Source organism: Gambusia affinis, linkage group LG11 (genome assembly GCF_019740435.1).
Source record: "Gambusia affinis linkage group LG11, SWU_Gaff_1.0, whole genome shotgun sequence".
NCBI classification, from domain to species: Eukaryota; Metazoa; Chordata; class Actinopteri; order Cyprinodontiformes; family Poeciliidae; genus Gambusia; species Gambusia affinis.
In genome coordinates this window covers 28,813,912-28,839,154 of record NC_057878.1, presented here as the reverse complement: position 1 = coordinate 28,839,154, position 25,243 = coordinate 28,813,912, and the positions used below count along the sequence as shown (strand labels likewise).

General features: G+C 40.8%; 2 protein-coding genes across 3 annotated transcripts; one reads left to right on the top strand and one right to left on the bottom strand.

Annotated features, from left to right (window-relative positions):
- Positions 1 to 534: 534 nt before the first annotated feature.
- LOC122840124 (urease accessory protein UreE-like) lies at positions 535 to 1,634 on the bottom strand. Of its 2 annotated transcripts, none has more exons than XM_044132322.1 (3): positions 1,537 to 1,634; positions 1,033 to 1,373; positions 535 to 835 (listed from the first exon to the last, which is right to left on the bottom strand). In XM_044132322.1, the coding sequence occupies exons 2-3, from the start codon at positions 1,330 to 1,332 to the stop codon at positions 770 to 772; spliced, it is 366 nt and encodes a 121-aa protein (XP_043988257.1). In that variant the 5' UTR covers positions 1,333 to 1,373; positions 1,537 to 1,634; the 3' UTR covers positions 535 to 769. The 2 variants fall into 2 exon arrangements, with proteins under 2 accessions (XP_043988257.1, XP_043988256.1); XM_044132321.1 differs by having other exon boundaries at positions 1,451 to 1,615.
- Positions 1,635 to 4,688: 3,054 nt separating this feature from the next.
- lss (lanosterol synthase (2,3-oxidosqualene-lanosterol cyclase)) lies at positions 4,689 to 11,276 on the top strand. Its single transcript, XM_044132731.1, has 15 exons — positions 4,689 to 4,844; positions 5,671 to 5,839; positions 6,126 to 6,264; positions 7,138 to 7,246; positions 7,422 to 7,543; positions 7,627 to 7,723; positions 7,878 to 8,013; positions 8,605 to 8,713; positions 9,281 to 9,399; positions 9,464 to 9,561; positions 9,831 to 9,858; positions 10,077 to 10,128; positions 10,226 to 10,463; positions 10,533 to 10,611; positions 10,685 to 11,276. The coding sequence occupies exons 1-15, from the start codon at positions 4,831 to 4,833 to the stop codon at positions 10,820 to 10,822; spliced, it is 1,647 nt and encodes a 548-aa protein (XP_043988666.1). The 5' UTR covers positions 4,689 to 4,830; the 3' UTR covers positions 10,823 to 11,276.
- The last annotated feature ends 13,967 nt before the right edge of the window (positions 11,277 to 25,243 follow it).

Here is a 25,243-nt window from a genome sequence, read left to right as displayed (position 1 = left end):
TCCCTCCTGTACAAAACTCATGCAGATAAAAAAAAAATGGTGACATCAAGTTACCTAAAGACCAATAATTTTGATGTATTTTCCAAATACCATCTTAGTATTTGAAGAAAATTACACTGAGAGCTTCGATGGAATAATGGATCATGATGCATTTCAAAGAAATGTGAAAGTTATGATGATGAAGTGACATGGAGTTGATGTTTTGTTTTGTATGTTTTGTTTATTTGAAATAACAGTGTTCTGAGATCAGAAGCTAATTTTATTTTTATGTGAATAGGAAGAAAATATTATAAGCTTGCATCTTTTTCTGATTGTTTTCTGATTCTTCTGTGTTATTGAGTGAATGAAATAAAATAAAAGGAAGGTTTGAATCAGTTCTCCTGATGCAGTGAATGAGGAACCAGTGGAAAAAAGATCCTTACTGCCAACTATTCACAGATTGTGAAGGTTATCAAATCAAGTTCATATCAGCAGGAACAGGGTGTGACTCTGGACAAACAGGACGGAGGAGCTTTAAATAAATGACAGACAAGCTGTGGTTTGTGTATTCACATTTATTATGAACTGCAGTCACTGTTTTCCACTCACAGAGCAACAGACGTCAGGACTAACATCAGATTCTCCACACGATAAAAGCTGAGATAAGTTCTGACGTTCAGGTTTCCTGACCGATTATTTGTGTTTACTGGGTTTAATTGTGCATTTACTGTTAAATGCAAAACAACTGAGATTAAAATCAGAAGGACTCCAAGAACTGATGGCTGTTCATTCAGTCGGAGTCGCTGCTGCTGCTGCTGCTGCTGCTGCTGCTGCTGCTGCAGGAGCTGCTGGACGCCTGAAAAAAACACAACATAAGTTCAGGAACCTAGTTACTCATCTTTAAAAGTTCTCAGGTTTGTTCTATTCAAAGCTACATCTTAAAACATTTTACTGAACATTTCTTGACATTTCTTAACTTTCTGCAAAACCTTCAAATTGACAGTGAGATGATTTATTTTGGATCAAATCTGAGCAGCAGGAGGATCGTCTCACCCCGTGGCTGTCCTTCCCTTTCTTGTGGCAGTGGCCGTGTTTGTGGCCTTGCTTGTGTTTGTGTTTGTGCTTGTCCTGGTCCTTGTGCTTCTGCTTGTGCTTGTGTTTGTCCTTGTCCTTGTCCTTGTGCTTGTGTTTTTTCTTGTCTTTGTGTCCATGTCCATGACTGTGACCATGATCGTGTCCAGGTCCATGGCCGTGTCCTTGGCCGTGTCCTTGGCCGTGTCCAGGACCGTGTCCAGGACCGTGTGGATGTCCGGCATGTCCTGGTTGTCCAGGTGCAGCAGGGCAGTTGGACATTGGTGGAGGAAAAGCAGGGTTACCTCCTGGGTACTGGTTCCCTGAACACAGAGGAAGCCCCTTCATTAGTCAATGAGAGCTACAAAATGAAATGATTGTCACCAGAGGGGCGATGTACCTTGGTTCTGGCCGTACATTCTCAGAAATCCCCTGAAAGCTCTGAAAGAGAGAAAACGTTTCAACAAGCTCTGCAGAGTTTCCTACCTGGTTCCAGAGGATCTCCTGATTCAGCTCAACCTGCAGCCTCTTTTATGCTCTGCTGCACCTTTAATCAAAACTATCAATGTAGAGCTTTACTGCCCACATGACCTACATTAACCACGGCGTAATAATTAACTGGACCTGTCTCTGGGGTGGATGTTGACACTCCTCCACGTCGTTCCAAGCCTGCAGACTTGAACCGATGGTTCAGGATTTTGCTCAGCTGAAAGATGTGCATCTGAGAATGTTTTGGTAATTTGTTGATGAATCTTGGATTTTATTGAATTTACTGATTTGAGCCAGTAAACTCATAAAACCTGCTAGACATGAGTGAAGCGTTAAACCCGGAGTCATTGAGCCTGAGCAGGTTGAGTTGGTTCTGCCAGTTTACCTGGGAAAAGGAGAAACATCCGTCAACTTGAAATTAATACAGAGAAACATGTGATTGAGTAAACATTTAATAAAACCTCAGTGGGAGTGTTCGTATGCACTTGAACCTGTCAGTATAATTTTGACCCTCTGTGGATTAAAGAATAAAAAAATCAATCCATAAATCTATAAAATCTCCAAATTAACATGAAATTTCATCCATGTGAATCTGCAGACTCAGCAGTCAACACCCTCAGTTAATGTTTAGTCCAACAGTTTTATGTTTCCAACCTAAAACAAGCGAAACATTGATCCACCCAGTTCTGATCCAGATAAAAGCTCTTAGATTAGGACCGAAGTGCAACGTTTTAAATCTCTGCAGCAGTTGCTCCCAGTTTCCAATAAAAGATATAAAGGTGGTAAAAACTTCAGTCTGGTGATCATAGAGGTGAGCAGTAAGGTGTGTTGGTGTTTGGTGAACAAAGGTCACAGTTCAACCATCCACAGAAACCAAAACACACATAAAAACATCAAAGCTTCAGACAAGGCAAACAGAGAAACCAGGATGAGATCAGAGGGAGTAAAGAGGGAATATTTGAGTCATGAACTGCAGGGTGGTTGGTGAGGACAGAAGTTTAAGGGTTTTCCTTGAACTGGTTCATAGGATCTTAACTCTGCCTTCAATCAAAACATAAACCAGTTTGTTTCCTTCAGAGAGACGTTGTTTTGATAGATGGCTCTGGTTTGATAGTGAATCTGCTTCTTTGTAAAAAGTTGGAGATCAATATTTCACATTTACCCCGTCCTGTCGATTCATCTCACAGCTTCAGCCTCTGGCTGTTTCTCTTCAGAAAAATCCGTTTAAAAGAAGCAGATGTGGGCGTGTCGTGGTGGCGTAGGGGAACCGCGACCCACGTTTGGAGGCCTTCAGTCCTCAACGCGGCCGTCGGGGGTTCGATTCCCGGATCCGGCGACATTTGCCGTATGTCTTCCCTCCTCTCCTTCTCCCTGTCCTGTCAGCCTGTTTCTATATAAGGGAGAGTAGAGCCCACAAAAGACCCCCTGGAGGGATACAAATAACTAACTAACTAACCAACTAACTAACCAACTAACTAACTAACTAAATAAATAAATAAATAAATAAATAAATAAATAAATAAATAAAAGAAGCAGCTGATCATCAAGCCTCAGAGGAATCAAAATAACACCCTAACCTGCTCTGAGGTACCGGTCTGACCTGTCAAGATGGCGTTCTGCCCGTTGATTTGATTGATGTCAGCTGATAAAAGGCCGACTTTGGAACCGTCTTTATGTGTCTCTGAAGGTTCAGGTCAGAGGTCATCACCACACCCAGACTTCAGGCTTGATCTCTAGTTTATAACTTCAGTTTTGTTTCTGTATAACATACATACATGTTATAGTGTTATAACAATGTTATAGTGTTATAACACTATAACATTCATAGCCTAAGCTAATGCAGGTTCTGTCGTACCAAACGTTGTTCTGACTGAACGTTGGTCTCTCTGGTTTCTCCTCTTGGTGGATTAGTAGGACTGACTGTCCAGACCCAGAACATCACTGTGGATGAAATGAAAAACTGAACACAGTTATTTGTTTGGATTTCACAAGCTTTATTTAAAATTGAACAAAGAAACAAATCCAGTATCTCAGTCCTCTGTTGGTGTTTGTAGTGAGTTCAGTGGGATTCAGAGGTTATTGTTTTCTGGAGATGAAGATGGTTGAGACGTCTCCATCTAATCAGTCGCTGCTGCTGCAGGAGCTGCTGGAGGACAGAGAGGAAACAAAACATGGTTAATGTTCAGTCTGACAGTGGAAATAATATTCAGGCAGGAAACATCGAGGAGATCAAAGAAGTGGAGAACGATTCTCACCAAGTGGCAGATTTTCCCTTTCTTATGGCAAACCTTGTGTTTATGACCAGGCTCTGGTAGACTGACTGACTGACTGACTGATTGTCTGACTGACTGACTGACTGACTGACTGTCTGACTGACTGACTGACTGACTGACTGACTGACTGACTGACTGGTATAAAACCATGTGACCACCCATGTGCATAAGGAGCTACCTAATCCCTCCATATTTATATGTGAAACACTCATATCCCAAACTGAAATTAATTAACTAATAAAGTAAATTACTAGCCAAAAAATTATTCTAAATAACTAGAATTAAACAAAATGTCCAATTATAAATTAACCAGAAAATAAGGCAATAAAAATAAAGAAAATAATCTAAATTCTAAGATTTAACTGGGAATAGAGAAATAGCTCCTTCAATTATTATAGATTTTATATTTTATATTATATTCTTAACTGGTAATTGACTGAAATTAAATGTTTAAACTAGAATCAGCATTCTCTTGTTAGTCAGATTTAAAGTTTTTTTTTAACACATCAACCATTAAGCAGGTTTTTATTGAACCCGCACTTCTGTATTATTGTTTTTATTATTCTCATGTCATATTCTAGTCCTAAATTCATTAAATGTAAACAGAACATAACTAAGAGAACTAAAAGCCTTGATAATATGTTCATTTATAGAATAAGACTGAACTTTGTGCCTCATCGGGTCCACAATGAGCACATGTGTTGTGTTTACCTCAGGAGGAATCTCATTGGTCAAACTCGACATAATCCCGCCCCCTCTCCGCCCAGCCCGCCTGTGATTGGCCAGCGGAGTCTCTGCTCATGTCTCTCCACATTCACCAAGCAGCAAACGCCTGAGAGGCCGCTCCCCGCAGGGGCTCATGGGAAATGTGGTGTTATCTTGTGTTCATTGAACCGGAGAGCGGCGCTGTGGGAACTACAACTCCCAGGAAAAGAGCAGCAGGTGGAGTTTCAGCACCGGGAGACGAACTTCATTCACATCCTTCAGAAGAACCCAGTTTCTGAGTTTATCAGCAGAAATGTCCAAAGGAACGTGAGTATTTGTTTTACTTTCTATTTAAATGAAGTTAGTGACTCTGGAGTTTAATTGTAACACATAAAAAACTTAAAACCAAACTACTTACAGTTTCACAGTATAACAAGGTTTATTTGATAGATTATATTTAAAATCTGTCCATAAAGTGTCAATATGTGACAAGTGTAGTGATGCAGAAACTGTAAAGAGCTTCATCACTTGAGACAGGGAGGGCTTTGACTAGGCCATCAAAATTAGGCATGGGTCTGTTTCTGGTTCTGAACCTCTGAATAATCCAAGTGGAAGAACTTCCTGGTTGTTCACTTTTCTCCATGAAAGTAGTGAGGCTGAAACTGAGTCCTGATCTGTCCCTTTTGGAAATCTGAGCCTGAACAGATTCTGTTTTCTCCCATTTATAGATCCAGCATTAGTAACATGTGATCCTCCCATGTTTTCCTGATATGGGTCCTGATAATCGGACCCATCATGTCAGAATCTCAGCCTTCAGATTAAAAAGCATAATTGAGACAGAAAGTTAAACACAACTTTGTATAAATGCTGTTTAAAAACCTAAAGTTTTACACTAAAGAGACGACTGGCCCAGTCTTTAATGGGCCGGTGGAATCAAAGGGACTGAATATCCTGTTAGCATGCAAAGGCTAAACCCACAACTCATGAAAACAGGACAACAGTCCCTTAATAACATCACACACATTATTCATGCACTGATGATACATCGGCAGCACCTGGTGCAGAACCATTTCCTGCTACTTGTTAGTGTTTCTGTAGAAACTTGTAGTTTCTGAGGTAGAATCTGACCTGCAGTTTGTTGTTTTTGTGGCAGGCAGCTGCGGCGGCGAGGCGGGCCGTTCAGGACGGAGCCGGCCACAGACCTGAGCCGCTGGAGGCTGAGAAACGAAGAGGGCAGGCAGACCTGGAGCTACGTGGACGACCAGGAGCCGCCCAGCAGGGAGCAGACCATGCTGGAAGCTCATTCTCTGGGTCTGGACATCGTAGGTCTTCAGTCTTTTTCTCTTTTTCCACGTTTCACTCTATTAACTGGGCTGTAACTCTCAGGGTTTAGGCCTCAGTTGTCAATGCTTTAGGAAACTAGAGCTTGGTTTCTATTCTGGTTCCTGAAGGTTTAGCTTTTTATCTGAGTGAAGGGAAACTGGACTATTGATTGTAAATACAACAAAATCCAAATAAAACCCTGAGAAACCCAAAGAACTGGAGCCAGTCTGGCTGCTGCAGGTGTGTTGTAAAGAAATGAGGTCTGATCCTGGTTTCTGTCCACAGAGTCGGTTTGTGTCAGACTCCTCGGCCTCTGAAACGGCTCTGGATGCTGCAGTTAAAGGGATGAACTTCTACAGACGACTCCAGGCTGAGGACGGCCACTGGGCGGGGGACTACGGTGGACCCCTCTTCCTGCTCCCAGGTGAACGAGCTCACCTGGCAGACAGGAACAGAAACATCCTGGAGCAGAAACCATCCTGGAGCAGAAACATCCTGGAGCAGAAACCATCCTGGAGCAGAAACATCCTGGAGCAGAAACATCCTGGAGCAGAAACATCCTGAAGCAGAAACATCCTGGAGCAGAAACATCCTGGAGCAGAAACATCCTGGAGCAGAAACATCCTGGAGCAGAAACATCCTGGAGCAGAAACCATCCTGGAGCAGAAACATCCTGGAGCAGAAACATCCTGGAGCAGAAACATCCTGGAGCAGAAACATCCTGGAGCCTGGCATTCACAGTTTCCACACCTGATAGTTCAGGAGACTCTGTTGGGTTGAGAACCAAACTTCAACTTTGCTACATTTCCAGCTGATACGGTTTTCTGTGTAAAACGATCCAAACCCTTTGAGCAACCTGTTCCCCTCCTCACCTGTGGGGGCGCTGCACAACAAATTCCTAAAGGAAAAAACATAAAAACCTCTGAAGGAGACATGAGAACAACTTCCTCCTTCACAAAATGTAAACAAAAACGGAGGCGTCTGATTTTAGCCTTTGGAGGATTTCACTTTTGTCTTTGGCTGAAGACCACGAGCCATTTCTACTGCTAGCACCAGGCTAGCATGTTTGTTTTGGCTGTATTTACCCAGAATGCCCTGCTTCAGTCCCCTTCCTGCTTGAATCCATTCGAACCCAGACTGAGGGTTTTAGGCAGAACAGAGTTTGATTTTTTGTTCAATCAGGATTCACAGGACAAACGAACCGGACTTTCTAAGCAAACTAAGTCGAGTTTGATAAAAGCAGATTAAACATCTGATGTGGATGAAGCCTTAATTTGTACCTGTGTTTGTTTCCCAGGTCTCCTTATCACGTGTCATGTTGCTAAGATTCGTCTGCATGAGGCCTGGAGGAAGGAGATGGTGAGATACCTGCGCTCCGTTCAGCTGCCAGACGGAGGCTGGGGGCTGTGAGTCAACACCAGGCTTTTATCTTGAAACAGCGCCATCTAGTGGCCATTTAACTGCAGACCCGCCTAACAAAGGAAGAACTAAAGGCCATTCAGGCATTGAGGATGAAGAGACAGAGTTATTTTGTCCCTTGAAGTCCAAAAGATCTTTAAAAAGTTTGTGTTTCTGCCTCAGACACATTGAAGATAAATCCACAGTGTTTGGAACGGCGCTGAGCTACACGTCTCTGAGGATTCTGGGAGTGGATCCTGATGATCCAGATCTGGTTCGTGCTCGGGACAACCTGCACAGCAAAGGTTTGGATCAGATCCAGTTGCTGCTTCCCTTTAAGATGTAAACGTTGTGATGAACCGTTGGTGTTTTCCGTGTGTTTTTCAAGGCGGCGCCGTCGGGATCCCGTCGTGGGGGAAGTTCTGGTTGGCTGTTCTGAACGTTTACAGCTGGGAGGGACTGAACACGTTGCTGCCAGAGATGTGGTGGGTCACACTCTGCTCTGGGCTTTAAAGGCAGACAGTTTTACTTTGCATTTTGGCTGCCTGGTTACTGATGTGTTCTCCATTATCGGGTCGTTTTCAGTATCGGGTCGTTTTCAGTATCGGGTCGTTTTCAGTCGGTTCCTGGTTGTTCCAGGCTCTTCCCCTCCTGGATGCCGGCCCACCCATCCACCCTGTGGTGCCACTGCCGCCAGGTCTACCTGCCGATGAGCTACTGCTACGCTGTCAGGCTGTCGGCAGAGGAAGACCCTCTAATTCTCAGCCTTCGACAGGTGACCCCACATAATGATCAGATTTAAATATGTTACATTACAGAGAATATTTTTTAAAACTCAAACTTCCTGAGACAGTCAAACTGTAACCAGGTTTTTCTGCACTGAATTTGAATTTATTAAGACAGTTTTACACAATATTTTTGTGGTTTTATTTGGATTATCTTAGATAGAGTTTTGTTTTGAACTGCAGCACTTGGAGAAAATAAACCTGAGGTGAATTTTCATCATTCGTTTTTCATCATCAGTTTGTGATTCATTAAACCTTTAATTTATCTCAAAACAAAAACTTCAGTTTTTCCCCAAAAGTCCAAATTAAACTCCTATTAACTTCCTAAACATGTGATTATGTCTGAATTACACCTTTTCAGTTAAATAACTTGTTTCTAGTTAAAAAGTGACCATATGAAAATGTGCAGCGAACGACGAAACGCTGCAGAAACATGAAAGATGCAAATGACAAAACGCAAAAAACCAAAATACACGGCAAACAAAACTGCTGCAGTAGGAGTAACAAGCAGGAGGGAAGCAGCAGGCGGTTAAATCGCTGCCAACTCGCTCCACAAACTGATTCTTGTGTTTTTCCTGCAGGAGCTTTTCGTCCAGGACTTCGCCTCCATCGACTGGATCGCTCAGAGGAACAACGTGGCCGCCTGCGACCTGTACACCCCTCACAGCACGCTGCTCTCTGCCGCCTACAGTAAGAACCGTCTGACCATAACTCAGTCATAACCGTGTGGAGCGGTACCGCCCAGGTTCTGGTTCTAGTAGAAAATCACTGATGTGACACCAGGAAGTCTGGAGACGTTCTGACCTGGCTAACTCATCGCCAACGATGTGCTAATCCGCTAACAGCAAAGCTAATTTTTATTAGTTTAGAAAATGTTTGTAGCACTTAGATAAACTTTAAAGGGCTAATTTACTTGGTTATTTTACAAACTCTCAGTTTAATAAAGTACAGTATCTGTGTTAAAGTTAAAATTCTTCAAGTAGTTAAATGTTTATATTCTTCCAGCTGCTGGGAGGAAGGATCTGTGATTACGCTCCTTTGTGCACAGAGGATGCAGCAGAAAACTGCTTAAACTGAAGGATTTCAAGCATGGGAAGGAAATTTCCACATTATTATTATTATTGTAGCCAGAATCCATCTGTCTCCCACTTCCTGCATCGGGTCAAAGGTCATCCTGGCACTGAGCTGCTCCAGATGTTTCCTTCATGAAGGCGTTTTTCTCCCAGCTGTTTGGCCTCATAGTGTGTCTGTCTGCAGTGCTGCTGAACCTGTATGAAGCTCATCACAGCGTCGCGCTGAGGAAGATGGCCGTCAGAGAGCTGTACGACCACATCCAGGCCGACGACCGCTTCACCAAGTGCATCAGCATCGGGCCGGTGAGGACAAATCGTTTGGTCTGACCTGAGACCTCTGAGGAAACGGATTTCATGTTTTTATCAGATCTCGAAGACGATCAACATGCTGGTTCGTTGGTACGTGGACGGCCCCGCGTCGGCCGCGTTTCAGGAACACGTCTCCAGGATCCCAGACTACCTGTGGTCAGTTGGAACCAGACCCACAGAAACGTTCTGATCAGGAAGGTTCTGATCGGGAACGTTCTGATCAGGAAGGTTCTGATCGGGAACGTTCTGATCGGGAAGGTTCTGATCAGGAAGGTTCTGATCAGGAAGGTTCTGATCAGGAACGTTCTGATCAGGAAGGTTCTGATCAGGAAGGTTCTGATCGGGAAGGTTCTGATCGGGAACGTAGAACATAGAGAGTAAGGAGGAGAACCGCCCAGCTCAGCAGCTGTTTGTGTTTCTTACAGGCTGGGACTGGATGGGATGAAAATGCAGGTGAGCGTTTAGCCTCAACAGTTTCTCCTGTTTTTATTTTCAGATCTATCAAATGTGGCCACAATAAAATCAATAATTGACTTTAACAATTGTTTTAGTGATTTATTTTTATTTTTTGCAGTCATAGTTACTGATTATTTTGTGCTACTTTAAAAACATTTGCAAGAGATTTTGTGATATTTTTTCACAGCAGTGTAGTAAAATACTGCCACCTGCAGGTGGGAGTTGGCATCACTTCAACACCGTGTGTTTGTGTGGAAGTGATTATTTGTAATAAAATCATGCATCATCAGCTCATTACTCACTGCTTTGGGTTCAACAAAACAAAACTGAGAATTGTTCAAGGGATGTGAAAACTTTTAGTAAGACGGACAAACTCCCCTGTGCTGCCTCTTCGGCTCTCTGACTCTAACCGTCGTCCTCTTTGTGACCAGAGACGTTCCGGTGGAGGTGCAGAAAGCGTGCCGGTTCCTGCTGCAGCACCAGATGTCTGACGGAGGCTGGGGGGAGGACTTCGAGTCGTGTGAGCGGCGGCGCTACGTCCAGAGCGCCGCAGCTCAGATCCACAACACCTGCTGGGCTTTGCTGGGACTGATGGCCGTCAGGTGAGGCACCGAGCTGGACGTCAGGGCGGAGCTCAGAAGGTTCCTGAAGGTTTCCTTGTGTTTCTGCAGACATCCTGACCAGCAGGCCATCGAGAGAGGAGTCCAGCTGCTGGTCCAGAAGCAGCTTCTCAACGGAGACTGGCCTCAGGTGAATCGACGCCTCTTTGATTCTGATCGTCGTTCTGCTAAAACCAAATCCAACGTTTGTTTTTGCGTTTCAGGAAAACATTTCTGGTGTGTTCAACAAGAGCTGCGCCATCAGCTACACCTCCTACAGAAACGTCTTCCCCATCTGGACCCTGGGCCGATTCTCCAGGCTCTATCCCAGCAGCCCGCTGGCCGGGAAGCTGAAGCTCTGACGTCCTGACCTCTGACCCCACTCATGTTTTCTATCTTATTCCATCAGCTGTAGCAGATACTACAGCCATCAGTCAGAGACACTAATAGTGAAAAAGAGGAAGAATTTTGTGCTGCTAAATGAGTCACTGATGATTTAATCCTGAAGAGTTTATTCATTTACTGAACATTACAGTTTATTCTCCTCTGTCCTCACTTTAGTTTCTGATTTTATCCCACTCGGGTAAATGGTTTGCTCCATTTACCCCAGTAGAGAACTGGGAATGATATCAGCCAGTCTGGTGGAAATCCTGCTGTGATCATGCTAATGCTATTAGCAACGAAAGCCAATAAAATCATTTTCTGCATTATACATTCAAACACTGTGCAACATGTTCACCAACTGATGCTTTACAATGTGAAGTATTAATGTGTCTTATTTAAATGAGTCAAATGTAATTAAACCATTTGAGCCTTTGTGTGGACGGCAGCCACGTTGAGCTCTAAGGTAGGACTGGTTGGAAACCCTCATCTGAACTATGTAATACACAACATTTTCAGTGAGGAATGCACAATATATCGCCATCAACATTGATACCAGCATATTTTTACATATTGGTCCAGTTTCATGAGTAAAACTGGACCAATATTAACAATGGTTATCTTTTCACAGCCTGGATACAGATGGAAAATAGAGAAATGTCAGTTCTCTGTCCTAACAGGAACATTACTGAACATTATTCCATTAATGTTGTGCATTACATTAAAATATTTTTTCTAAAGCAAAGAAGTAGAAGAAAACTTTTGCATAAGGATCTGAGGTTCTGAGTAGAAAACGGGAGAGATCATAAATGTAACCAGTAAAGGTCTTTTAGTTATTTTCAAAGTAAAAATATTCAGTATATAATTTTACATTATGCTTGTTATTTTCTGGAGTTTATTTAATGTTAGGACTTGGTAAATAATTTAACTATAATTTCCATAAGAAGTCATGGATCTCTCCTTTTTTCTTGAACATAGACTCTGTTGTCTCAGTGACATAAAAGGCTAAAAAGGCTAAAATATTGATTTTCTGCATTTTATGAAAACAAAAAAACAAGACTTTGTGACCTCATAAAGGTTTGAGGAAAAGATTAAGTCCTCTGATTGGTGGAAGCTAACGGCAGGTCAAATGTCACCAGTGATGGCATAGTTACTTTGAAAAAGTAACTTTAATCGGACTACTGATTACTCCTAGAAAAAGTAACTTAGTTATATTACTGACTACTTGATTTATAAAGTACCTAAGTTACATTAAAAGTAACTTTTTAGTTACTTTCAGCAGCTGCTAACAACAACGCTGTGAAAATCACATTGATCTTTGCCAATATTTAATTGTCAGCTATTTTATAATGGTAACATCAACAATGTGTCTCCACTGATAAGGTTGAACTGAAGAGGAGATTGTTTAATGGTTACAACAGTACAACAAAACTTTAGTAATTTGTGTGTAGGGAGACCGGGTATGGTTGTAACATAGGGAGAGTTGTAACACCACCAGTTCCACCAATCAGGGATAAGATAGGAGTCACATGATCATTTCAGTGTTTACCCGCTTCCTCCCCAATCCCATATTGTGATTGTCAAGGCTGGAAACAGGCACATGCAGATACTAAGGAGAAAAAACTGATTTTGAGGTAAGAAAGTACATTTTTTGACCATGACTATATTTTGTTTAGTACTTATACTGTTGCAGATAAAACCATATGACTTGCATTAGATGAAACTGCATCTTCTCAGGCAAAATGTGATGCATTTTCCAGTGCTAATTTCAAACCGCTATGCTACTACAGGTAGCTAAACATGGCTGACAGGGTTGGGGTGGGTTGTAACACATCTTTAAAAAGTGTTACAACCATCCCCTTACATACAACTAAGAACATTTTGATTTTAATAATTTTACAGAATGCCTAGGCAGTGGATACGAAAGACTGATAGAGGTGTGCCTGCAGATGTTTTAAAAAAGGCATCTGATGAGGTCACAAAGAAGAGCAAGTCAGTCAGATCAGTTGGGAAGGCGCATGGGATCTGCCATGTAACACTGAGAAGATACTGCAGAAGCTGAGAGAACAGGGGTCCAGTGATCTTCCCAGTGTAGGTTATTGGAGCAGCAACAAAGTCTTCTCTGAGGTGCAGGAGGAAGTGTTTTAACCGCCCAAATGTGGAAGGTTTTTTCAACAGCCTTGGACAGGTCATTGAGAGATACAACTTCGACGGGAGCGATATATGGACTGTAGATGAAACTGGTGTAACAACAGTCCAGTCACCAGACCGTGTTGTTGCTTGTCGTGGAGTCAAGCAGGTGGGTGTGATGACATCAGGTGAGAGAGGTGTGCTCGTGTCAGTAGCATGCGCTGTGCAAGCGCTGGGAAATGCAACTCCTCCCTTCTTTGTATTCCCCCGTAAACGTTACAAGGAACTCTTCATTCAGAGTGGGCCAACAGGGAGTGCAGGAAGTGGTAACGCCTCAGGATGGATGCAAGAGGAAGACTTCCTCTTATTCCTTGCTCATTTTGCAAAACACACAAAGGTGAGCCCAGAGAAGAAGGTTTTACTTTTGCTGGATAATCACTGTTCACATATATCTGTTAAAGTTATTGATTTCTGCAAAGAAAAGGGAATAGTGCTACTTACCTTACCCCCACCCCACTGTAGCCATAAACTTCAGCCACTGGATCACAGTGTCTACGGCCCATTTAAGAAAATGGTGAACGCCGCAAGTGATGCCTGGATGCAGATGAATCAAGACGATGACGATATATGATATTCCAAGTATTGTGAAGACTGCTCTGCCTGCAGCTGCAACACCAAAAAACATTCAAGCCGGTTTCCAATCCACAGGTATTTGGCCCTTCAAGCCTGACATTTTTGAGGAGTGTGACTATGCACCCTCACAAGTCACTGACCGTCCCAGGTACATCACTGACATCTGGAGCTTTCCAGCTGCAGTTTCCTCCAACTCACCTGGAGACTACTACTTCTGGCTGCTCTCCAGTTAATGATGTGACCATGTCCTGTGCTCCAGATGAGCCAAGCATCTCGGGAGTGTCTCCTGGTCAGGCATTCAATCCTTTGGCTATGCGGCCATTTACAAAAGCAGGGCCAAGGAAAACAACTGGCAGGATCAGGAAGAAAAAGAAATCTGAAATTCTCAGTGACACACCAGTGAAACAAGCACTGATGGAAGAAGAACAGAGGAGAGGAATCAAAAATGTAAGGAAAAGTTTCTTTGCAAAGATTAAAGGCAAGCAAAAGAGGAAGGAGAGAAAACCTGCCGAGAAAATGTTAAAAGCCAATGCTGAGGATTCTGAGTCCTCAGACGATGAATATTTTTGTGTTGTCTGTATGGAGCCATTTGGCAACTCAAAGCCACAGGAAGTGTGGGTAAAATGTGCCCTATGCAGTCTCTGGGCCCACCAAGCCTGCACTTCTGGGCTACCATCATTCGTTTGTCATCACTGTGACTCTGATTAAGGATACACACACATAGACACAAACACATTGACATTGTTTTTTGTTAGATCTACATGCTTGTTCAGTGTTCATTAAGCATACATCATGCATGTTAAGGAAGTTTGTTCTAGTAGAATAATTTACACACATGCACACAAACAGAGTATATTTGAGTTATGGTCAGTCACAGAAAGAGAAACATTGTTCTTGTATTGTTCTTTTAATTCAGTAAACCTCTTTTTAAAGCATATCACATGGTGTGGCCTCTGTTTTTGCTTCTTTTGTCTAATTGTTACAACTTACCCCAGCAGGTGTTACAACCTACCTCGGTAGTGGGGTAGGTTGTAACAAAGGAACACCATGTATTTGACATGAACTCATGAGGTCTGTGATATTCTTGCAGAGGTCTGAATTGGTGCCATTTGTAGTAGACAAATGTGGGTATTTTGTATAAAAATTTGAAAACTCTAGCTCAACAATTCTGTGAGTTAAAGGTGCTGGAGCAAAAAGTGTTACAACCATACCTGGTCTCCCTATACCTGTATTGTCTGGAAAACTATAAATTGGATTTTAGACCCGCCCCCGGCCCCAGCCTCCAGGTTCTGCGTTACTGCGTTTGTTGTCAGAGTGCAGCGCACAGAGCTCCTCCAGCAGCTCCACAACTCAGATGGTTGCACAGATTTGTGATGCTTATCTTAGTATTAATAATTTTAACGGCGTTTAGTTGCACAACTTTACGGTCTCGTTCATTCGTGGCTGTTTTCACGTTTATTGCGCTGTTCATATTGGTCTCGATGTTTGCAGTTTTCTGGAGCGCAACGTGAAGCTCGACGTCATTCAGAGGTAATATATTAAGTTGACATTAACAAAGACACAGCGGGACGGATCATCCAGGAAATGATGGACAGAGAGAGACTGACTAAAACTACCTGGATGTCAAATTCTGGAGTTTATATTTCCAAGCCCAAAAGCCGATGCCCGCGACTCATTAAATGTGCTAGCGACTTTAAAAAAAAACAAGCCGGTAGCTGCTTATAATGATCGGACTTGGCGAGCGAAACTCAAATTAGTTCCTGTTTTTCCAGCAACAAAATGCACATCTCCCTCCATTCTTCATGTTTGTTGCTGCTGATACTGTCGCATAGAAACGGTGGTCACTCCTCAAGATGTGTAGAGGAAATAAAATACAAAAGAAAATACTAACGTAAAGTGATTTCGATAAGTAACTATAGTCTGACTACTGGATTTGAAATAGTAACGCGTCAAGATTACTTGTTACTGAAAAAAATGGTCTGACATCACTTGATGTAAACAATATAACTTACTTTGAAAGTTTAAAACTAAAAGGATAAATATTCAAATCAGTGATGTAAAATGTATCTAGCTTCTATTAAGAGCATAGAATTTTGTCTTTGTATTTATTAAACATCATAAATGCAGCTGGAATCAATGTAGTGGTCATAAGTCCTGTAGTTTTTACAAATACTCTGCGGAACACAACCCTGCCAATCCTGAGTTTTATATCAATATGACAACAGACAGGGGAAACATTTATAGGCAGGCTTAAAAGATTAATATGCATCCCCTCCTATTTAAACTGGACAGTTAAGGGTGATATCAGATGTTTTACATATTGGACCTGTGTTTTCTCATATGTTAAACTATTATGGTGTTAAAAGAAGAAACGGAGAACATATTCATCAGACACCTCCTGACACAGGGGGACAGATTTTCTCACAAAACCTGTTGTCCCTTCCTGTTTGCAGTATGATGTTATTACACTAGATTGTGACGTGAGAAGCTATTCAGGTGTTATGCCGAGAAACTCATACCTACCGAGAATTGCATGCCTTATCGCGGGAGCGCGCATCGCTCCAAACTCTCGCCTTTTGATGAGAAAACAGACTGAAATATGACCAAAGTGGAAACTTTTAAAGATATTCGTAACATTATCACGTTTCTTAACCATGTAAGCCCTAAAACGGTGGGTTTTATTTTACAGATTAATTGAAATAAATACGGTTTTTACACCTTTATTGAGACAAATGAGTCCAACGTTTTTCAGTCATTGTCTGATGAAAATGTTCTCCGCAGATGGTTTGAAAATCCCCGATTTTTCTTTTAACACCATAATAGCTTAAAGCATTACAAAACAGAGGCCCATGATTATGCAGAACATTTTCATCAGAAAAAAAATCATCAGAAATTAATCTGAGCCTGTCAATATTTGCGTCCCCTGTTTATTGTCCTGTCGATATGAAACAGTAGCTCAGAAAACAGGGGTCATTACGTAGAAAAGGTGAAATCCCTCTTAACTCTTTATTTCTTCAAGTTACCAGGGGATGCATTATTTTGGCAAACCCTATTATTAGCCTGCTGATATCTGCATTCTCTCTCTATTTTCCTCAAATATTAACCTATTGATGTCAATTTCAAACTATCTGCGGAGAACATTTTCATCAGACAATGACTGAAAAACGTTGGACTCATTTGTCTCAATAAAGGTGTAAAAACCGTATTTATTTCAATTAATCTGTAAAATAAAACCCACCGTTTTAGGGCTTACATGGTTAAGAAACGTGATAATGTTACGAATATCTTTAAAAGTTTCCTCTTTGGTCATATTTCAGTCTGTTTTCTCATCAATAGGCGATGCGCGATCCCGCGACAGGGCATGCAATTCTCGGTAGGTATGAGTTTCTCGGCATAACACCTGCAGCTTTTATTTTGAAAAGACGACAGATCCATTGCAAAACAGCGGGTAAGTTCCTGTTTCAAAATTATAATTTTTATTCAAATTTAATGTGTTGCCAATGAAAATGTAAATTATTATCTTTACTGTTAAATATATTAAGTTCATGCATTGTTGTTTTGAGTGTCAATTCGGGGTTTAAAAAGGCAAATGAACGGATCATACCATTATAGCTGTAAAGGGTTTTCCCACTCTCTCCTTCGCGCTCGTTTTGTTCGGATTCCGCTGGAGAAGGTATGAAGTTTTGTTTTCTGTGTTCAATAACTGTTTAAATATTTATTTTTTTTTTGTACCTATCACTTGTGATTTAAATTTTCAAGGAAAAGCACAAAGACTATATTAGAAATTGTTGAATCTGAAGTACCACCAAATACGGTGAGCTCTTTGGAAAACAATACCTCTAAACAAATATGGGCTCTTTGCACCTCAGCTTCCGCGTTTGGGGAAAAGTGGCTCGTTTTTTCCCGGTCTATTAAAGATATTATTTTACAGCTTGCCGAAGCTAACAATTAAGGATGTACTTCGTATTTGTAAGGAGGAATGTAAAGCCCCATCAAGTAAACTGGAAATAGGTGTTATCGTCATACATTCATGGATATTGAGGTGAGTCTTTAAAGTTCTTTAAACTTCGTGGCTAACATTAGCTTTAGCTTATGCTAATAGGCAGTGTAAGTGCGGCAAGCCTCACTAGTCTATATATATATATATATATATATATATATATATATATATATATATATATATATATATATATATATATATATATATATATACATGTGAAGCCCCTTAAAGCTCTTTTGTACGCGCGACACGTTTCTTCAAAAAAAAAAAAAAAAGGTCTTGAATCCAACGGTCATCTTTAAGTCTTTACTGAACTTAAAAGAAAATAAAAATAACAAACAGATTGAAAACAAATAGAAAGTGACAGTCAAAAGTCTGTGTTTCTCTCAAGGTGCCAGACTTCTACAATGAGCAAGTACTTTTTTCTTTCATAAACCAATTAGTCAAATAGCAGAGTAAAAAATTAAACTCTCATAAACACAAAATAACATTTTGTATTAAGCTCCAAAAATGTATATATGGCTCCTACAGGCAGTATTCTCGGACATTTTACTTATACAACTGTGCTATTTAAATATCTAAACATTGTTATTCTTTCTAACAGACTATATTCTTACGTTATTTTGTATTTGTTTTTAAATGTATTGCTTTCATGTGTGTTTGTTGTCGTTAGTGTCAAACAGACCAAGTAACAGCGGAGATTATGGTTTGGGCTTTTTGCTTCCGAAGCATGAGGAAGCAAAAAGCCCCATAACTTAAAAGTAGGGCAGCATTGTTAATTTTTTAGAGTTCGACTTCAGCTGAATGTTCAGGTTTAAATGTGTTATTTTGATAAACATATAATAAAAAAGTGAAGGCTGCAAACTTTGCTATGCGGTGTTAGCTTGAATTTGTCGCGACAAATATTTACAAGCCATTGTCTTTTTAAGTCAGGTTCGCTTGGAAATCCATGAAAACTTAAACGGCCGTTATATTTGGAAGACGTTGTGCACCGTGGAACACAACAGTGTTCATGGTATTGCTTAAACTGCTTTTGAAATACAATTTTGTCTTTCCTTGTGGTCACCGTCACTCGAAGCGGAAAAAATGAGCCGCATTTGCGCATGCGGATGTTACGTCAGCGCCGTAGGTGCAAAGTGCCCATTGAAGGTTATTTTAAATTACACACATACAAGCATAAACCATTAAACTTCTAATTTTAAGAAGAAATACAGAATTCATGGATAATTAATTCATCTAGATTTATTTTTAAATGCAGAAATTTAATTTGGAGAACAGAAAGACTTACTTTAGTTTTTATTTATATTTCAGGATGAAGATCTGGGGCTGGATATCGACGATCATAAACTGGTTTAAAGTCAGAGACTGGGCCCTCAAACTGAAGAATGTGGATAGGTTGTTTAAAGAACAAATCTATAATTTAAAGCTATCAGATTTAATTGAACAGGTTGTGAAACTTGTACATAAAATTATTATGTATTTTAGAGATAAGTTAAAAAGAGATAATCAGACATTTTGCTCAAGCCAGCCGTATCCATTCGGTAGAAGCGACGATGCTTCCAGATATATAAAGGACAGCATTCTTAGTGTCCCAGAATCAGGTGCCTCAGACCTTATTGAACCCTGTCATGAATTTAAAGCTTTTATCAATACATCTGATGAAAATCAAGAGGAGAAGTTCACCAGTGAGGTCATTCGGTTTGCAGCTGCCTGCATGAATAGTCGTACCAATGGTACCATACATTTTGGAATAATAGACAAACCTCATGGTCAGATAGTGGGAGTTACTGTTGGTGACAAAGAAAAGTACCTAGAATACCTAAAATCAGCCATTGATTCTTACTTTGAGGACGAGCACAAAGATGCTGCTCATAAATGTATTAAAACTCCTCGATTTGTTGAGGTTCTGAACAGAAATAGAACATCTTCTAACAAGTTTGTGATTGAAGTGGACATCGAACCTCGGTCTGCCATCTGTGGAGAAAACATCTATCAAATCGTTAAAATGAAGCACAAGAATAGTACAAAGAACAAGTTCTACATCAGAGATGGTGCTACCAGTAGCAACCTTTTTCCCCGAACTCCATCTGCTAAGCTTATGAAGAAGTATAAAAAGTTTGTTAAGAAAATACCTGAACTATCACAGCAACGTAAGAATGCAGAGGAGAGGCACGGAACGATGTCCCGTTCGCCCCTCTGCGTCTCCATTCCCGATCGCTCGGTGCGGTTTTATGCAGAAGGATTGGTGGTTCCTCCAAACGAGGCAGTTTTCTACCTAAATGTAACGGCTAAAATCCTGAATTGGTCGTTGACTGTTGAAGCGTTGGTCTAACGCAGGGGTGGGCAATTAATTTCTTCAGGGGGCCGCATGAAAAATCTGAAATATGTTGGAGGGCCGATCCAGCAATGACTCAAATTTAATCTTTACTCATTATTCATTTTCTCATACCTCTTGTTGTAATAAAATATTTAAGAAGATGAGCAGCTGGGCAGTGTCCCGTATGTCACAGCTCTCATCCAAAGCCAGGGAAAAATACCGGTACTCAAAATCATTCACGCTGTCTTTCAGTTGCAGCACCAGGTTCGTCGCGATGTCCTCAATCCTTCTCGTTACGTTTGCGGCGGGAGAGGGAGATGTTCTCAAAAGCGTCTTTATTCTCAGGACATATTAGCACTGCTTAATGTACTCTCCGTCAGAGAAAGGTTTGCTCTTCCTAGCAATCTTGTGGGATATGACAAAACTTGCCTTGACTGCAGCTCCTCTAGATGCCAGGCGTTTTGTAAAAAGTGTTTGTTGAGCAACTTGGCTACGAGTACAGACGACTCAGTGACGTGCTCTTTCTCTGAAAAGTTCTTGCATCTCTTGTGTTTGGTCACGTAGTGACGGTGGATATTATATTCCTTTAACGCAGCCTCCTGCGCACCACAAACTAAACACACGGCCTTGCCTTTGACTTCAATAAAGAAATATTTCGCTGTCCATGCCTTGTTAAAAATGTAGAATTCGGAATCAACTTTTCTTTTTTTACCGTGAGATGACATTTTGTGGGGATCGTGTATTCGGCTGCTAGCATCACCTGTTGCTGTGCGTTAGCATTTACGTACGTGCATTCATAAACGGTGCGTCAAGCCCTTTCAAAATAAAAGACAGCTGTGTCGCATGCACACGAAAATACGGTGTGTTGTTTTGACTGGGGGGACGCGGGCCGGACAGGGATGCCCAACGGGCCATATCTGGCCCGCGGGCCTTAAAATGCCCAGGTCTGGTCTAACGTGTGCTCTATTAAGAATTCCGGATGCCAGTCTTTATTTTGATTTATAATAAAGTCGTTTATTGTTTGCATGCTGTCCATCGTTGCTATTTCCATTGCAATTCACCTACATTCTAACATCGAACCTTAACCAAAAACACAGTAGAAAACTGTTGCTCCTTCTTATCAACAACACCTGAACACAGTCATGGTTGTCCTTAAATAACCCATCCACCATTAGACACAGAACTCAAAATGAAATATGCCCCCTGGTGGCGATAAACACAAAAAAGGCTAAATGGCTCCTACAGTCAGGGAAGTAATGGATCCCCTTGTTGAGAGCTGCGTGAAGCTGACACCCCACCCACGTCAAAAAATTCAGCAAATAGTCTGAATGGTTAGTGCTCCGTTTGTGCAGGTTTGTGCCGTTGAAATTTGGAAACGTTTGTGCAGCTTTCGTTTTCGAGATATTAAAAGTTATAATTTTGGCCGATGACGTCACCGTCACCCCATCTTGCGCCAAAACAAACCAAAGTGGGCTAGTTTGTTAGTGCTCCGTTTGTGCAGGTTTGTGCAGTTAAAATTTTCGTTTGTGCAGTTTTGGTTTCTGAGATATTAAAAATTGTTTTTTAGGTAATCTAGAGTTCACCATCCCCCCATATCGCTCCAAAACAAACCAAAGTGGGCTAGTTGGGGCCGGCCCCATAGCAATGCATAAGGAGAGCATTGCTCTCCTATTGCCTCCATGCATTGCATGGAGGCACCTATTATTTTACACCCAATAGAATGTCTCTTTAATACTAGAAAATTCCTGAAGAAATTTAACTGGGGCCTGCCAAAGTGTGCCCGTCGGTTTGGACCGAGCGTTCAGATGCTAAAAATTAGCATCAATGCTAAGCTAAGTTCAAAAATTCCAAAGAAGTATGTGGAGAATCACAAGAATATTGACTAACATGGACTGGCACAATTCAGCATGATAAACTAAATAAAATTAGCCAAAATGCTAATGTTAGCATGAATGCTGTCAGTATCATGTGGGGCATCACTAGCATGTTGTCTGTACCTGACTTACACCATTCAGTATACTAAACATGGCTAATAAGTAAGAAAAATAGCTAATAGCTTATTTAAGATAAAATGCTAATGCTAATGAACTGCCTTGCTGTGCAAGGCAGTCAGTTTTTCTTGTATGTATGTTTTTCTTGTATGTATGTATGTATATATTTAAAATAGTTTCATTTATACTATAGAGACTGTAATATGTCACATTAGATTATAGTTTCAAATATGTTTTCATGTATGTGTATAGTTATAAAAGTTTTATATTTATAACAAGAGGATCATCATGGCAAAGCCATAATGTTTCACTTGTGAGAGTAAATCTGTCGGGCCTCACCTTGACACTCAGGCAACAACCCTGAGTGCCACATGGCCAGACAGGACACGTGTAAATTAAAAAAGATAGCAAAATTTTTTATTGCAGAGTGTTATTGCGCCACATCCCCCCTCCTTCTCTCTCTACTCTCTCACTCTCTACTTCCTCTTCTGAGAGGGGAGATGCTACCAGCTCTCCGTCTAACGGGTTAATTGAGTTTCCTAAATCTGCTGAGATTTACCCAGAACTGAAGTAAACTCTGTTTAAGCATCGAGAAACGATTCGCCTGGTTTCTGACGACCTCCATCCAGGTGTCCCACCCTTCTTCTCTCTGTGAATCATCCAGACTGATCAGCCTGCAGCCAACTAGTTTCACAGAACACACCTGTTAACGGTCGCTCCTTCTCTTTATTACAATTTGCTCTTGTTACTGAACCAGGTAGGTTTTAGTGACTCGGGCAAGTCCCAAGGATGATGTTTTAAATTTGGGCTATCAGGAACCAATAAACATTTCCAGCTCTTCCTCTCCAGAATCAAACATCAGAGCTATTTTACAACCATCAAAGAACTTTAAGGTGACTCATTAATTGAATGTCCACAACATCTTTTAGATTTTCTTTATGCTAAATATTTTATTAGTAAGGCAATTTTGCAAGGGTCAGTACAGCTTAATTCAGTAGCAGCAATAATCAAATAAGAAAAATCAATCATCTAGTCTATCTTTCCCTAATGCTGACACTGAGAACTAAAAAGAGAACCTTTGAGAGAGACGGACAGAGTTTGGCTTTTCGAACCCCAGACCTGGCCTGATGATGAAGGAGGTGTTGCAGCTGTAGGAGGATGTTGGTCGACGAAGGCAGGGATCTCTGTAGGCCTGATGAGCTTTCTTCTCCTCATGGATGGTGAGGTCACACAGGACCTGGGTGCTGGCAGAAAGGAAGGCATCAGTTCTTCTTCTTTGTCTTTGTTCTTTGCCTTTGCCTTTACCTTGGTCTTCATCTTCGTCTTTGGGGTCTGAACCCAGCTGATGAGAGAAGTGCGATTTGAAGCCACATGTTGCGGGGCAGACGGGTTGGTCCCCATGAACAGGACAGTCTTCGGCTCTGTGGCCCCGGCTCTTCTTCAGCTGCAGAGTTCTTTGTCCATCTCCATCTTGACTCGAAGCTGCCTGGAGGATCCAACCAAAGTTTCCTCTTTTGCACCCACCTTTTATAGGGTTCATCCACCCTTTTGGTTCATTTGCATTGGCTAGCACTGATGCTGTGCTTATTTCATTGGCTGACTGCTTGGACAGATGATCTCATCTCCATCACTGTCTTAGAGACATTGTGTCCTGATGTCTGTGCTAATGTCTCAGGTTGCTTAACAACCTGTTTCCAAATAAGGCGTTGACCATCTCTGCTCTCCTGTTAGTTCCCCTTTTTCTCCTAACCTTTCACCTACTATCTACCTCCAACACATCAGTGATCTTTAATTGCAGTTACACCTTTTACACTATTTCAAGTTCAGAGTAAAAATCACATTTATAACTTCTTTTACTTCTCTGATTTATCATTCGTTTATAATGTTATGATAACCATAATTTATCAGTTACTCTTATTATAATCTTAATGTGAGTTATTACAAATGTTTTCTGTAAAGAAACCAAGAATAATCCATGATTCTTATTATTTGATATCAAAGTTACAGTTACTTGTTTTACCTGTAAGAGTTCCCACTAATGTAAGTGGTAAGTGTAAGTATTATTACAAGCAAACCAATATTAATATAAGTATTTTACTTTGAATCTTATCCAATTACAATATTTAGATTTCTTTCTTTAAAACTTTCATGCTAAGTAATAGTCTGAACTATTTTTATAAATCTGCAGGCTGGAAACTTACTTCCTCTTTTTCCAGGAAACTGCTTTTCCTGTTTCATGACTCTCTCTGTCTTGACTATGATTTCTTATGATTAAATAGAAAAAAGTAGAATTAAAGCAAAGTTTGCAGGAGACAGAAACAACACACACAACCAGATTGATTTTATTGACATTTAAGTCTAATGTTGGGTCTAGATTTTACTTGAGTAATTAATTTTAAAGATAACTTTATTTATTGTTACTGTTAAACTAAAATCTCCAGCATGGGGAAGTGGGATGATCTCGGATTTTCTTGACAAGAGGCATCAGATTCTCAAATTTATTGTTTTCTTTAAATGTTGTAATTTTAGTTCATTGTAAACTTTACCTGTAAAATCCTTGTAGAAATCTTTAACACGTGTTCAATATATATTTAAACTGTGATCTGTTGTGTGTGTGGGTTATTTAATTAAAATTTTTTCTTTGTCTCTATTATGAAGTAAATATTAATGAACTGCCTTCCTGCAGTTCATTAACATTGAACAGTTCAATGCAGGGCTCATTAGATCTAATGAGCAAGTCAGTGCAATAGCATTAACCTTTGACCTAATGATAATAAATAGGACTACAAAAACGCCATATCTGTAGTTCTAACTAACACTAATATGATTCTGCATTATCTGTTTTGTCTCAGGTTAGGGAACTGCCTTGCACAGCAAGGCAGTTCATTAGCATTAGCCTTAAAGCTTAAATAAGCTATCACCTTTTTTTCTGTAGTTTTAGCCATGTTTAGTATACTGAATGGTGTAAGTCAGGTACAGACAACATGCTAGTGATGCCCCACATGCTACTGACAGCATTCATGCTAACATTAGCATTTTGGCTAATTTTAGCTGATTCACTTAGGTTTATCATGCTGAATGTTACATGTCCATGTTAGTCAACATTCTTGTGATTCTCCACATGCTTCTTTTGAATTTTTAAGCTAAGCTTAGCATTGATGCAAATTTTTAGCATCAGAACGCTGGGTCCAAACCGACGGGCACACTTTGGCAGGCCCCAGTTAAATTTCTTCAGGAATTTTCTAGTTCGTTAGTGCTCCGTTTGTGCAGGTTTGTGCAGTTGAAATTTTTGTTTGTGCAACTGTCGTTTTCGAGATATTAAAAGCTATCA

What these genes read in the sequence shown, in the direction of transcription:
- lss (XM_044132731.1), top strand. An exon ending in GGACAACCTGCACAGCAAAG is followed by an intron (nt 7,544 to 7,626) that starts GTTTGGATCAGA and finishes GTGTTTTTCAAG; the next exon opens with GCGGCGCCGTCGGGATCCCG. An exon ending in AGTGCATCAGCATCGGGCCG is followed by an intron (nt 9,400 to 9,463) that starts GTGAGGACAAAT and finishes TGTTTTTATCAG; the next exon opens with ATCTCGAAGACGATCAACAT.
- LOC122840124 (XM_044132321.1), bottom strand. An exon ending in AAGGGAAGGACAGCCACGGG is followed by an intron (nt 836 to 1,032) that starts GTGAGACGATCC and finishes TGTTTTTTTCAG; the next exon opens with GCGTCCAGCAGCTCCTGCAG.